A 13,413-nucleotide genomic window follows, 5' to 3' on the forward strand; every position below is an offset into this window, starting at 1 on the left:
ATTGTGGTTTTACAGACATGTTTAATACGTTTTATGTACATACTTTATTTGAATACTTATGAAATGCACCTTGTTATATTTAGTAACACTTGCTTATTTTCCCTCGACTGCAACCCCATTTAATGCATTGGACGGATGTGGGTGGAGATATGTCTACATAAGGATGCAAATTATAAACACTCACAAAAGCTCTGACGAAGGCCTTGAGGCCGATACGTAAAGCTTCATAATACTAGCAAGAGCAGTGTGTGTGGGTTTATAATTGTTTAACATCTTATTCAATTGTTACCATGCACCTGTAACAAAGATAGCTCAGTGCCTTTTGAATTTTGAAGATGATGTTGTGTAAGGGAAGAGAGACACTTAGAAGTACATTTATATTCAACATTTATATAAAGTTGTTTATTTTATAAGGGGACTGTGACAATAGAATTGTATGAAGTAAAGTAATATAATATGAGAACGTGATGTTAGGATGATTCCTATCACTCTGTTGTGTTTCTCTCTATATTGACTTTCTCCTGTCTGTCTGTCTGTCTGTCTGTCTGTGTCTGTCTGTCTGTCTGTCTGTCTGTCTGTCTGTCTGTCTGTCTGTCTGTCTGTCTGTCTGTCTGTCTGTCTGTCTGTCTGTCTGTCTGTCTGTCTGTCTGTCTGTCTGTCTGTCTGTCTGTCTGTCTGTCTGTCTGTCTGTCTGTCTGTCTGTCTGTCTGTCTGTCTGTCTGTCTGTCTCCTCTCTCAGATCAGTAAGCAGCAGCTACAGACAGTGAAGGAGCGTTTCCAGGCCTTCCTAAGTGGTGACACCCAGATAGTGGCAGACGAGGCCTTTATCAATGCAGTCCAAAGCTACTATGACGTGAGGCCCAACTCTGTGTGTTTTTGTTTCATTTTAGGTCTGTATGGGAGTATGTTTAAGTGTATGTTGTCTTTTATTTTGATTTGTATTCCGTGTTGATTATCCTGCTGTTTTAAATGGTCCTCAGCGGACGGACCAGTCCGTCTGGATATTTGAGGAGATGACTCACCTTTGTTCTGGTAAATGATGTGGAACTTACAGACAGGCTGCTTCCTTCAGGCAGTCTTATTAATGTTCTCATCCTGCATCTGACAGATTCAAATGAATTGGACTTCCCAAAATAGGCCTCTGAAATATTCAGTCCAGACAGCAGCTATGTGAGGTGCTAACCTGTATTTATGGACATCTTGTGCCCTTGGCTTTGAGTCTGACGATCCATCCCATCCAATCAGTCCACCTTCACTCTGAAATCACAGAAGGATGAGGTTCAGAACACTATTGCAAACTGTCCTAAAAGTTAGAGAAAAAGAGACAAGAAAATGTATTGAGCGAAAAGGGGATTTACTCTGCCTGTAGAATTAATCAATGTGGCACTTTAATAAACCCAAATTAGTGAATTGAAAAAGCTAAAGCCAGTTTTCCAATTTAATTAAAGCATAATGGTATTACTGTCTGAGTTCTGGATTCTTACACACTCCCCACATCCCCACCTGCTCTGGAGACTGGAGGAGAGACACCTGGGGTGCTCTTTGTTGGCAGAACTCAGGGTAATACTACTGTATGTGAAAGTGACAATGTGTAGACAGCATTTCAATTCTATTTTCTATGTCAGCAGTTTCTATATATAACACTCCCATTTGTGCAATGTTCCCTTCTTTTTGGCCCACTAAGAGCACTGCTGCTGTTGCAGAACATGTCAAGTGTCCAAAGTTGGCAACAGGCAGAGTGATAAATGTCTGTGTATCTGTGTGTCCATCCAGGCTCAGAGCTGTGGCCTTCTGTCTTCACCCTGCGTTAGGCACTGATTGGGAACAGAGAGTCTGTCACTGTGAGCCATAAGGAGGTTGCACGGTAGTGAGAGGGCCGACATCTGAGTCAGGCAGCCATTTGGATCCTTCTCTCTCTCTCTTTCTCTTTCTCTAACCCACAACCCTTGGCATGGAAAATTGCTTTGTGGGGATTGTGAAAAAAATAAATGTGCAGATGGAATTAAACAGAGAAGCGCAATAATGTCAGATTGAATTGAAACTACAATAATTTATTTCCCTCTGCACCTTTGTCATAAAGACCCAAAGACCGAGCTGCAGCAAAGCCTCAAAGAGAGAAGCAGTACTTCAGAAACCCTCTTTTGCAGCTGCGTTTTCATTTCATGTCCCTCCAGAAGCACGTGTCAGCCTGCTACCAGGGCTACTGTACACAGCTGCATGGGAGAACGTCTCATAGAAAATAATGGATAATTTCCCATTCAGGAATTGAGTAAAAATTGAATTTATCCTAACCTCTCAACCACGCTGTATGCTCGTCCTCCTGTATGTTCCTCCTGCCCTGTAATGTTTAATCCACATGCTTTAACGCCAGCTTTCTGCTCTCGACCGTGACAACAGATATTTTTGAAAAGTGACCGTGTGTGCCGGATGGTCCAGAGCGGAGGCTGCTCGGCCAGTGACTCGCGGGAGGTCTTCAAGAAGCACATTGAGAAGCGTGTCCGCAGCCTGCCCGAGATCGACGGTCTGAGTAAAGAGACGGTGCTCAGCTCCTGGATGGCCAAGTTTGACACCATCTACCGTGGAGAGGAGGACCCCAGGAAGCACCAGCAGCGGATGACTGCCAGCGCAGCCTCAGAGCTCATCCTCAGTAAGGACCAGCTCTACGAGATGTTCCAGTCCATCCTGGGCATCAAGAAGTTTGAGCACCAGCTCCTCTACAACGCCTGCCAGGTGAGATAAGAGCTTCATGTCATGTCCTTTACTAGACATTTGTCTTAAAACACTAACACTTTCCCTGGTGGTGATTTGTCAGTTTCACTCCTTTCTCCCGATCTGATAGTTGACTTGAGCGGCAGTGTCACTCTTTCAACCCTCTAATGCTTTAACGTCAGGCTTGCTTCTCATTAAGTTCCAATGGGTTGAAATGGTAAAAGTGTGCCGTGAAAACCTTTCAGGGTTATTAGATGAGTTGTCACCTGTCACAGGAAAGCGCAGCTTTCAGTGTGGAACTGAATCCTCTTTGGGACCTTTAACCTTCGATCCAAGCAGGAAAGAGGTATGAATACGGCAAAGAAAATATGACCATTGTGAGATGGAGAGAGAGAGTGGGTGGTGTGCAGGGCGCTATGGAAGTAGAACAATAGATGAGTGTGAGTACCAAGGTACTGTGTCACAAGGAAAGTGGGTGATGACTGGAAGTGACTCAAAAAACCTGCTAACTGCAATCATATTGTAATAATAGCGAATGGAATGGATAGCTATTGATCATTGTTGAATGGAGAGGGTGAGCTGAGAAGGCCGCCAGAATAATAGGGTGATGGTGGCTTTTAAAGAGGGGGTCCACATACCAGTCATACCGGGTTCAATGGAAGAAGGTATAGTGAGCCTGTTAGCATGTCTCAAGTCATCATCAAGCCTTTTGCCTGTCCAGGATTAACCATTCAGATGCCACACACACACACATGATGCTGGCCATACAGTAGGTGTGTAGGCCTAGCCATTCTGTTATTAAGACCAGTGTATCATTGTAGTCCAGGCCAAGATTGAAATGACTTTTCTGCCACTGCTTCATTTAGTAATGTGCCCGGTCCACGCCCAGGTTCCAGTGGAAGGGCAGGGCCAGCCCATGAACATTAGCACTGCTAGTGACTCATCCTTTGGCGGAGACATAGTAGGATGTGCTCACGATAAATTTGCACAGACCTGCTGTATGTTACATGGAATTAGTTCTGACATTGTGCAATTTTGTTGCGAATGGAATTGCCTACCTATTAGGCAATATTACCCCCTACTCTTTTCTTTGCCCTCTTTTCAAGAATAGGATTTAGTTGTCTTCTGCCACAGTTTAAAGACACATTTACTGTCAATATCAACACCCACTACACATTCAATCTCTGGCACACACGCGCACACACATACACACACCAGGGTTTCCGTTAGATGTCAATACCCGGCTTTTGGCCAATAAAAATACAAAAGGTTGATAAATAAAACTATTGCCTGCCAAAATGACCTGTAAAAACAATAACGCATTGTATTCATTGAATACCAGTTGATGTAAATACATTTGACTGTTATGCTTATCAGTCTATAAGTAATTTGCATAATTTAGTGGAATTAAATTGGCCTGTGTGTATTTTCATTAGTCATCATGTATGTTTTTTCTCCAACACAACTATCACAAGCGCACAGATTTCTCCTGCAGCTCCTGTGCTTTTATAAGCCCATTCATTGCACAACTATTCTAAATGCAATCACGTGTTAACAGTTTTGGTGCACGATTAAAAATAACTATTTTTATTTCTCAACTAGTCATTGAAGCACACCTCCCATTCACCATTCAAGTGTAGGCACCAGGATATCAGCGCGTCACCCACCACTTTACAATGTGAGCTAGAGGCAATATGCATTTTGAAATCATACTTAATTGTTTGAAATCTGAATGTTTTATTTCATATTATAAGGCTGTCATGGAATTTATCACATATGTCAATAATAAAATTAATCATTAAATGAATCATTCTATATTATCAGCACGCTGGAGAGGTTCCAACAAACATAATGAACCATAGTACACGTCGGTTGGAGGCTCTGCCGGGGCAGTCCCGTTATTTCTCTTATAAACTGCTTACACAGACAAGTTATATTTACATGATTTACATTATTCATTATTCATTATTAGTGTTTGCTTCATGCATGTGACCGACCAATACCTAACAAGGCTTCTTCTCTCCAAGCTGATACCTTGAAACTGAGAGAGCCCTTTCAGTTCTCAAAGCAATGTTCTGGACATACTGCCAAATTGCTTATACTGATAGTGAAGATTCCTCCCAGGAAAGATCAATCAATCACTTGCATGAACCAAGTCGAATTGGTTAACAGAAAAGCACCTACATAAAATGTTTCTTCACAAGGCATGTCTTACCTCGCCTCAAAGTAGCTTTTGAAGCAAGGTAAAATCCGACCCTGCAAATGTGGAGGAAATTATTTTATAAAGACTTCATAGTTTCAAGTTTGGGGAAGCTTGGGGAAGCAATTTATCCTACCATTTCTACCATTCTGTATGCCAGTTCTGATTTTCATATGCGCATTAACAGTGTCATTAAAATAATAAAGTTTTTGTTTCTCAAAATCATTGTCACGTGGTTAATTGTAAAAATCGGAATTAAAATGACAAAAATCAAAGTTAAAAGTCAACAATTGCGAGATCACCAGCCTCTGCCATATGGGCAGATTGATTCACCGTCATCCATTGACGGCTAAAAAAAGGAGCGCATAGCCTTTATAGGCCAATGAAGCAGTAGACCTAGAACTTCCATTGCTTTTTCACATGGAGGATTGGTGCTTATCGAGGGGAGATTGTTGCTCCCTCAACATTATTAGGAAAGAGAAAACAGACACATGGTCATTGCTCACATGGATCACTCCAAACAAAAGACAATAAAACAATTGACAAATCTCGTAAAGGATGGTTATGAAATAAACCAAAACTTGTTTCTCACAAGTGTAGCAGGTTGTGAACTCTGCAAACAACATTTCCACTCTGAGAATGAGAATGGTAAATTAATTTAATTAATACATGAATTAACAGAAATGTCTGTAACCAAATGACAGGGGTTAACTGTACATTTACTACTGATGACATTATCTTCACACATATTTTAGATTATTTTAATTGACAGCCGTAACTCAATTATCAGCTAGGCCTATTGCCACGCTTGCTGCCCAAATTGAAGCCTTCCAAAATGAGGGACAGAACAGCTGTCATCTGTGCCCTTAATCAGGTACCTGTCATCATGTACCTTAGGGTTGTGTGTTGAATGCATTTGAAGGAGACTGAGAGACAGATGGTTCCCTCGCATCACATTGTGTGTGTGTGTGTGTGTGTGTGTGTGTGTGTGTGTGTGTGTGTGTGTGTGTGTGTGTGTGTGTGTGTGTGTGTGTGTGTGTGTGTGTGTGTGTGTGTGTGTGTGTGTGCGTGCGTGCGTGCGAACCTCTCCCTCAGCAAACTGAAGGCTAGTAGTGCAATTCATGACTATGTAAACCTTTCTGTGTAGAAACAACCTTAGTGACTGACTAAATTAAAATGAGAGGTCGTCTCACCGCTGTGTGTAACCTATGATAGTAGGCAGAGACTCTTTGTCTTCTGAAGAATGTGTTTTCGCCTGTAATGATGACTTCAGTTAAGGAATAAATTCATGAATTGAATTTCAGTCCTTTGTGGCCGGTGTGTGCCCTGAGTGTGGGTGGAACAGCGTGGGTGTTGTTACATTTTATCAGATGGGGTTTGGTGTTATGGATGTGGTCGTGCCGACTGCCTGGCGCTGTTTTAATGAAAGCCTGTAATTGGTCAGAATGGACAGGCAACATCACAACATGGCTGATGTGACTACACTGCTGGCTGCCCAGGGACTCCTATGGAAACACAAATCCAACATTAGATCAGCATGATAAATAAATAGTATCTTTATTAATCCAGCTCTGGTGAGGCAGATCATTTGCCTTCAGCTCTGCTCACACAACACGAACACACACCTTCCGGTTGCCAGTTCATCTCCCTCTTTCTTTTCTCTGGTAACCTTCTGGCCACCTGTCTGCCTCTCTAACTTCAAGGATACAAACACTGTCCATAAAGCCTGTGGAATCGGTTAACTATAAAACCCTAACCCTAACCCTAACTATAAAACAATATAAAAACATCAACTCAAACAGTTGTTTGTTTGACAAAACCTTTTGCCTACCCCAGGACACAGACAATTTCTGGCAGAAGTCACATTTATCAGTTATTTTCCACTTGAGGTGGTACAGAAAAACGACTGCCGTCATCAGAGTGAGTTTCTGTTAGATAAGTAACTCAAGTCACTTACTGTACACCTCAGTTAACATGTATATTCTATATTTTAGAATCATAAACAAGGCTATCAACACAACAATTTGAAATCCCTCCATTCTATGCTGTGAATTACAGAATGGGAAAGATGGGGAAGTAACATATCCTCCATTTTCATCAAAGACCTTGCTGTTGTCATACTACCAATAGAGATCTGTCTGAAAGCTTTGAAGTAGATCTCAATGCTGGACTTTTGTTTTGGTCTAGACTGTGAGGTGCTGTATTTTGCTTGTGTGTGTGTGTGTGTGTGTGTGTGTGTGTGTGTGTGTGTGTGTGTGTGTGTGTGTGTGTGTGTGTGTGTGTGTGTGTGTGTGTGTGTGTGTGTGTGTGTGTGTGTGTGTGTGTGTGTGTGTGTGTGTGTGTGTTTGTGTGTGTGTCTTTGTTTGTGAAACCTTTCTGCTGTCAGTCTCACACACACTATGCCCTTTGTCTGCTCATTCATGGCTCCCATGGCGACAGTAAACATGGCCACCTCTCTTTCCCTGCCTCCCCTGTCAGCTGTTGTCACCCTGCCTATATTAAACCAGACAGGCCGGATTGGTTCCCTCCCACACATCACAACTGCTGCTACCAGACTCTTATAATGATTGCTAAATACTGCACAATTTAAAACACTTCACCCCAATCACCCCTTCCCCAAAACACATGTAAATATTAGACTATAAATTGTGAATTCCTGTATTATACCTATGCAAATATATACACTACCGTTCAAAAGTTTGGGGTCACTTTGAAATGTCCATGTTTTTTAAAGAAAAGCACAATAAATTGTCCATTAAAATAACATCAAATTGATCAGAAATACAGTGTAGACATTATTAATCACTCCTGTGATCCAATAACACGATGTGTTAGCTAATCCAAGTTTATCATTTTAAAAGGCTAATTGATCATTAGAAAACCCTTTTGCAAGTATGTCAGCACAGCTGAAAATTGTTGTCCTGATTAAAGAAGAAATAAAACAGGCCTTCTTTTACTAGTTGAGTATCTGGAGCATCAGCATTTGTGGGTTCAAAAGTCTCAATGTCAACAGTGAACAGGCGACCCCGGGATGCTGGCCTTCTAGGCAGAGTTGCAAAGAAAAAGCCATATCTCAGACTGGCTAATAAAAATAAAATGTCTACACTGTATTTCTGTATCACTGTATTTGCACATTCTTCCACTGCAAACCTACCATTCCAGTGTTTTACTTGCTATATTGTATTTACTTCACCACCATGGCCTTTTTTTGCCTTTACCTCCCTTATCTCACCTCATTTGCTCACATTGTATATAGACTTATTTTCTACTGTATTATTGACTGTATGTTTGTTTTACTCCATGTGTAACTCTGTGTTGTTGTATGTGTCGAACTGCTTTGCTTTATCTTGGCCAGGTCACAATTGTAAATGAGAACTTGTTCTCAACTTTCCTACCTGGTTAAATAAAGGTGAAATAAAGAAATTGTGTCAATTTGATGTTATTTTATTGGACAATTATTTTTAACTGTCTTTATAACAAGGACATTTCTAAGTGACCCCATACTTCTGAACAGTATTGTGTGATATATATATATATATATATATATATATTCTACTAAGCCATTTACTTTGTTTGTATTCTTATCTTGTATTATTTCTTATTGTTGTTGCATTGATGAGAATAAACCTGCAGCTAAGCATTTCGTTGGGCGATGTATACCATGTATGCCGTACATATGACTAATAAAACTTGAAACAATATCTGAACACCTGTATGTTATGAAATTCTAACTCCTCCATACAGAGTTGATTTACAAGAATCTGAAATCACTGTATCCTCACCCAGGAAAACAGGGTAGTATCACAGCATCAGTGTGCCCCAAGTTGTCTGCACATAGAATTAACGATTGAACAGACACTCATGCACACTGTTCCCCGCTCTGCCTCCCTCTGCCTGTGGGTTACACTATAGCTGTTCACACCCATGGATGTTTTCACTTAAGGATGAGTTATCTGCTGCCTGGAGTGCCTAATGATAGAGTGAGCAGCCTTCAGACACAGAGGCTCCACACTCTAGTGAGTGAGTGAAAAGATAGATAGTCCAGCATGCTACTCTACCAGTGGACAGAATACACTATCGATTGCCACTCAGTACAATAATACGGCTACTACAGTTACAACACCATGATGCTCAGATGGATACTACAGATCACAGACATATAGACTGACTGACTGACTGACTGTATATCCCATACACACTGGGGTAGGGCTGCCAATAAAAAGTGTGTGGGTGTGGAGAGCAAGAATTACACTATAAGCCCTCGGATCACATGTATGAGTGAGTCCATCACGTGTGAGTGAGTGAGTGAGTGAGTGAGTGAGTGAGTGAGTGAGTGAGTGAGTGAGTGAGTGAGTGAGTGAGTGAGTGAGTGAGTGAGTGAGTGAGTCCATCACGGTGCGATCTGGTAATGCACACTCTCAGACACAAGCTACTGTGTTACTGTACAAAACACCTACCACTGTAGTCTGCAGACAGGGAGGGAGTGACCACAGGAAGAGGAAGAGAGGGGAGAGAGGTAAAGATGCGAGATGGAGAGGGGAGAGGGAATAAGGAAAGTGATCAGCTGTCCACACCACAGAACTGCAATCCCAACGGGCAGACTCTGTATAAGTTTCAAGTTTTAAAGCACAATTACAGGGAAATGCCTTTCCTGCAAACTGTTTATATTGTTGGGGGAAGTGGACAATTCTCAGATAACATTCATACAGTACATGAAGAAAAGTATGGGAACACCTGCTCGTCGAACATCTCATTGAAAATTCATGGGTATTAATATGGAGTTGGTCCCCCCTTTGCTGCTATAGCAGCCTCCACTCTTCTGGGAAGGCTTTCCACTAGATGTTGGAACATTGCTGCGGGGACTTGCTTCCATTCAGCCACGAGCATTAGTGAGGTCGGCCACTGATGTTGGGAGATTAGGCTTGGCTCGCAGTCGGCGTTACAATTCATCCCAAAGGTGTTTGGTGGGGTGGAGATCAGGGCTCTGTGCAGGCCAGTCAAGTTCTTCCACACCGATCTCAACAAACCATTTCAGCAAAGACTCTGTGTGTTCTGACAGGATTTCTAGTCCTATTTTTATCCACCCTCTCCCTTGTTTCCCATCCCTCTCTCTTATTGTTGTTGTGAAGAATGCCTCAGTGCCCTGGCAGAAGGTGGAGGGTGGAGAGGGTGTACGTAGCGTGGGCAGAGAGAGAGAGAGAGAACAGGACATTTTCAGAGAATCTGAGACAGAAATGAATAGAGGGATGGATGAAGTGAGGGAGAGGATGCGGGAGAGGATGGGGTGAATGAAGAGCGAGACCATCATCTTATAATTCACTAATATCAAACAACACCCCCCCTTCCCTTCTGGGTTCCCTGTCCCCTGGAGGCCTACAGAGGGAGGGAAGGAGAAGTAATGGTGAAGGGTTAATCTAGACACACACACGGACACAATCATAATAACACAATTCTCTCAGACACACATTGATAAACAGACACAGTCAGATGCATATGGTGTGGCAATCAGGTGCGCAGCTTTGGCCGGTGGAGATTAGGCAGATTTAATGAATCAAATTATGGTTGGCCATGCTTACATCAGATATTATTACAGGGATACCTCTCTCTCTTTACTGCTCTGGTGTAATGCAGCAAAGACTCTCAGTAGGTGAGTCTGTGTGTTCTGCCAGCATTTCTAGTTCTCTTTTCATCTACCCTCTCCCTTGTTTCCCACCCCTCTCTCATTGTTGTTGTGAAGAATGCCTCAGTGCCCTGGCAGAGGGTGTATGTAGCATGGGTAGAGACACTCTACTGGACTCGTTTGGCACAGGGCGTAAAACTCTGCCAGAGTTACATGCCTGTTTTTTATTCTTACTGTATTATTTAATGGCCGCAGGACTAGGCTGGGCTGGTCAGGAGACACATAGACAGTGACTCTGATGTAATGCTGTTCATTGTGTGTGTGTGCCTGTCACGACTTCTGCCGAAGTCGTTGCCTCTGCTTGTTCGGATGGTGCTCAGTGGTCGACGTCACCGGTCTTCTAGCCATCATTGATCCATTTTTCATTTTCCATTGGTTTTGTCTTGTCTTCCCACACACCTGTTTTCAATCTCATTCATTACCTGTATTTAACCCTCTGTTTCCCCTCATGTCTTTGTCAGAGATTGTTTATTGTCAGTGTTGTGTTTATTGTATAGGTGCGTGACGGGTCCTCGTACCCATGTTTGTTTATATTCTATTCTTATTACTGTTATGGAGCATGTTACGTGGACATTCATTAAAAGACTCCATTTTACTCTCCGTTTGACTCTCCTGCGCCTGACTTCCCTGCCACCTATACACACGACTCTGACAGTGCCCTACGCATCCTGCTTTAAGAGCCCTAACGATGCCTCCGAACAGATTGGGGGATTCGATTAGCATAGACTCTAGAGATCTTGTTGCATATCTGTGGCTGTGTGTATATGGTCATGCTCGTGTGGTCTGTGGATATGTGTGTGGTATATGTCAATGTACAGTATGTATGTGTATTCAGTATGTATGTACAGTATACAGTATGTGTATTCCTGCCAGTAAACGCACTGCTAGAAACCATATCTGTAGTCATTTGCTCCTCCATCCACAGGGGCTGAAGGAGTGGCTGTGACAGATGTGTTTGTGTCTGCTATCGTACTGCAGGCTCCCTGACCACTAATGACTACCCCTTTTCTCAGAAGACCCACCTCTGCTCTGCAATCTGGAGAAAGAGTCTATACTGCACATACATCTGATGAAGACAACTCTGATTTATAGTATAGTCAAGTGACAAAGTAATAGATCTGAACCAGGGCTGTAAATAAGCATCCTTAAACAGAGAATTTACTTCCAAGGTCTAATTCACGACAAACACAATCATTTGACAGTGGTTGAATATCGATCACCATTTCCAGGGGAGTGGAAGTCATGGGATTCAAATGGAAATTAAATTGGTTAGCCTACAGCTCATCGTATTGGTGGGGTGTACAGGTGTAGGATCTTAATTTGACCAGTTTCTCACAGCAGGAAAATAATCCTGCAGCAACAAGAAATGTTCATTATTGTGTGGATTATAATTCATGACAATTTTTGTAGGGTTTGATACATTTTTAAGTGGAAATTACAAACTGTAGAAGCCTTTCTTAACTTCTCTAGGGGTAGGGGGCACTATTTTCACCTCCGGATAAAAAGCGTGCCCAAAGAAAACTGCATCCTACTCAGGCCCAGAAGCTAGGATATGCATATAATTGGTAGATTTGGATAGAAAACACAAAATTTTCCAAAACTGTTAAAATAACGTCTGTGACTATAGCAGAACTGATTTGGCAGGTGAAAACCTGAGAGAAATCCATCCAGGAAGTAGGATTTTTTTTATTTTTGTAGTTTGCTATTAAATTCCATTACAGTATCCATTGATTTAGGACTCAAATTGCAGTTCCTATGCCTTCCACTAGATGTCAACAGTCTTTAGAAATAGTTGCAGGCTTGTATTCTGAAAAAATAGGGAGTAAGAACAGTCTGAATGACTGGACCCTAAAGTGCCACAGAGCTTTTTCATGCGCAATCCCGAGAGCGCGCCCTTTCTTGTTTACCTTTTATATTGACGACGTTGTTGTCCGGTTGAAATATTATCGATTATGTTGGCTATAAAACAACCTGTGGATTGGATATAAACATCGTTTGACATGTTTCTATGAACTTTACGGATACAATTTGGATTTTCTGTCTGCCTGTTGTGACTGCGTTTGAGCCTGTGGATTACGCGCGAACAAAACGGTTTTGGATATAAAGAGAGACTTTATGAAACAAAACAAACATTTAATGAGAAAAATGAATGTCTTCTGAGTGCAACCATATGAAGATCATCAAAGGTAAGTGATTCATTTTATCTCGATTTCTGACTTGTGTAACTCTTCTACTTGGCTGGTTACTGTTTGTAATGATTTATCTGCTGGGCGATGTTCTCAAATAATCGCATGGTATGCTTTTGCCCTAAAGTCTTTTTGAAATCTGACACCGTGGTTGGATTCACAAGAAGTTCATCTTTAAACCTATATATAACACTTCTGTCTTCTGAATTTTTATAATCAGTATTTCTGTTTTTGAATTTGGAGCTCTGCAATTTCACTGGATGTTGGTCTAGAGGTTTTAAACCTCAAATACACCACAAGTTTGCATTGATCAAATTAAGATTCTATATCTGTACATGTACACTCCAAGTCATTACATCTTGATACATTCATACATTACAACAAAACATTTCCAATGATGATTATTAGGATATAAGAACTAAAGGTCAATATGTCAATATCAAGGTTTGTAATGGAGGTTGTGTGTAAGGCCCTGCGTTATGCCACCAGGTGATAATAAATGCTGAATGTAAGGCTTATGTCATGATAACGTCTCTTGTCGTTGTGTTTGTTTCCAGCTTGATAACCCAGACGAGCAGGCTGCTCAGATCAGGAGAGAGCTGGACGGACGACTGCAGATGGCAGATCAGATCGCCAGG

General features: G+C 41.8%; 1 protein-coding gene across 4 annotated transcripts in view; it reads left to right on the top strand.

Annotated features, from left to right (window-relative positions):
- cadpsa (Ca2+-dependent activator protein for secretion a) overlaps positions 1–13,413 on the top strand; it is a 155,013-nt gene that overhangs the window by 25,562 nt on the left and 116,038 nt on the right. For all 4 annotated transcript variants that reach the window (XM_052526749.1, XM_052526751.1, XM_052526750.1 and 1 more), the window contains exons 3-5: positions 740–853; positions 2,398–2,730; positions 13,333–13,413. In XM_052526749.1, coding sequence (XP_052382709.1) covers positions 740–853; positions 2,398–2,730; positions 13,333–13,413 — 528 coding nt within the window. The remainder of the gene's footprint in view (positions 1–739; positions 854–2,397; positions 2,731–13,332) is intronic.

This window comes from Oncorhynchus keta, chromosome 10 (genome assembly GCF_023373465.1).
Source record: "Oncorhynchus keta strain PuntledgeMale-10-30-2019 chromosome 10, Oket_V2, whole genome shotgun sequence".
NCBI lineage: Eukaryota > Metazoa > Chordata > Actinopteri > Salmoniformes > Salmonidae > Oncorhynchus > Oncorhynchus keta.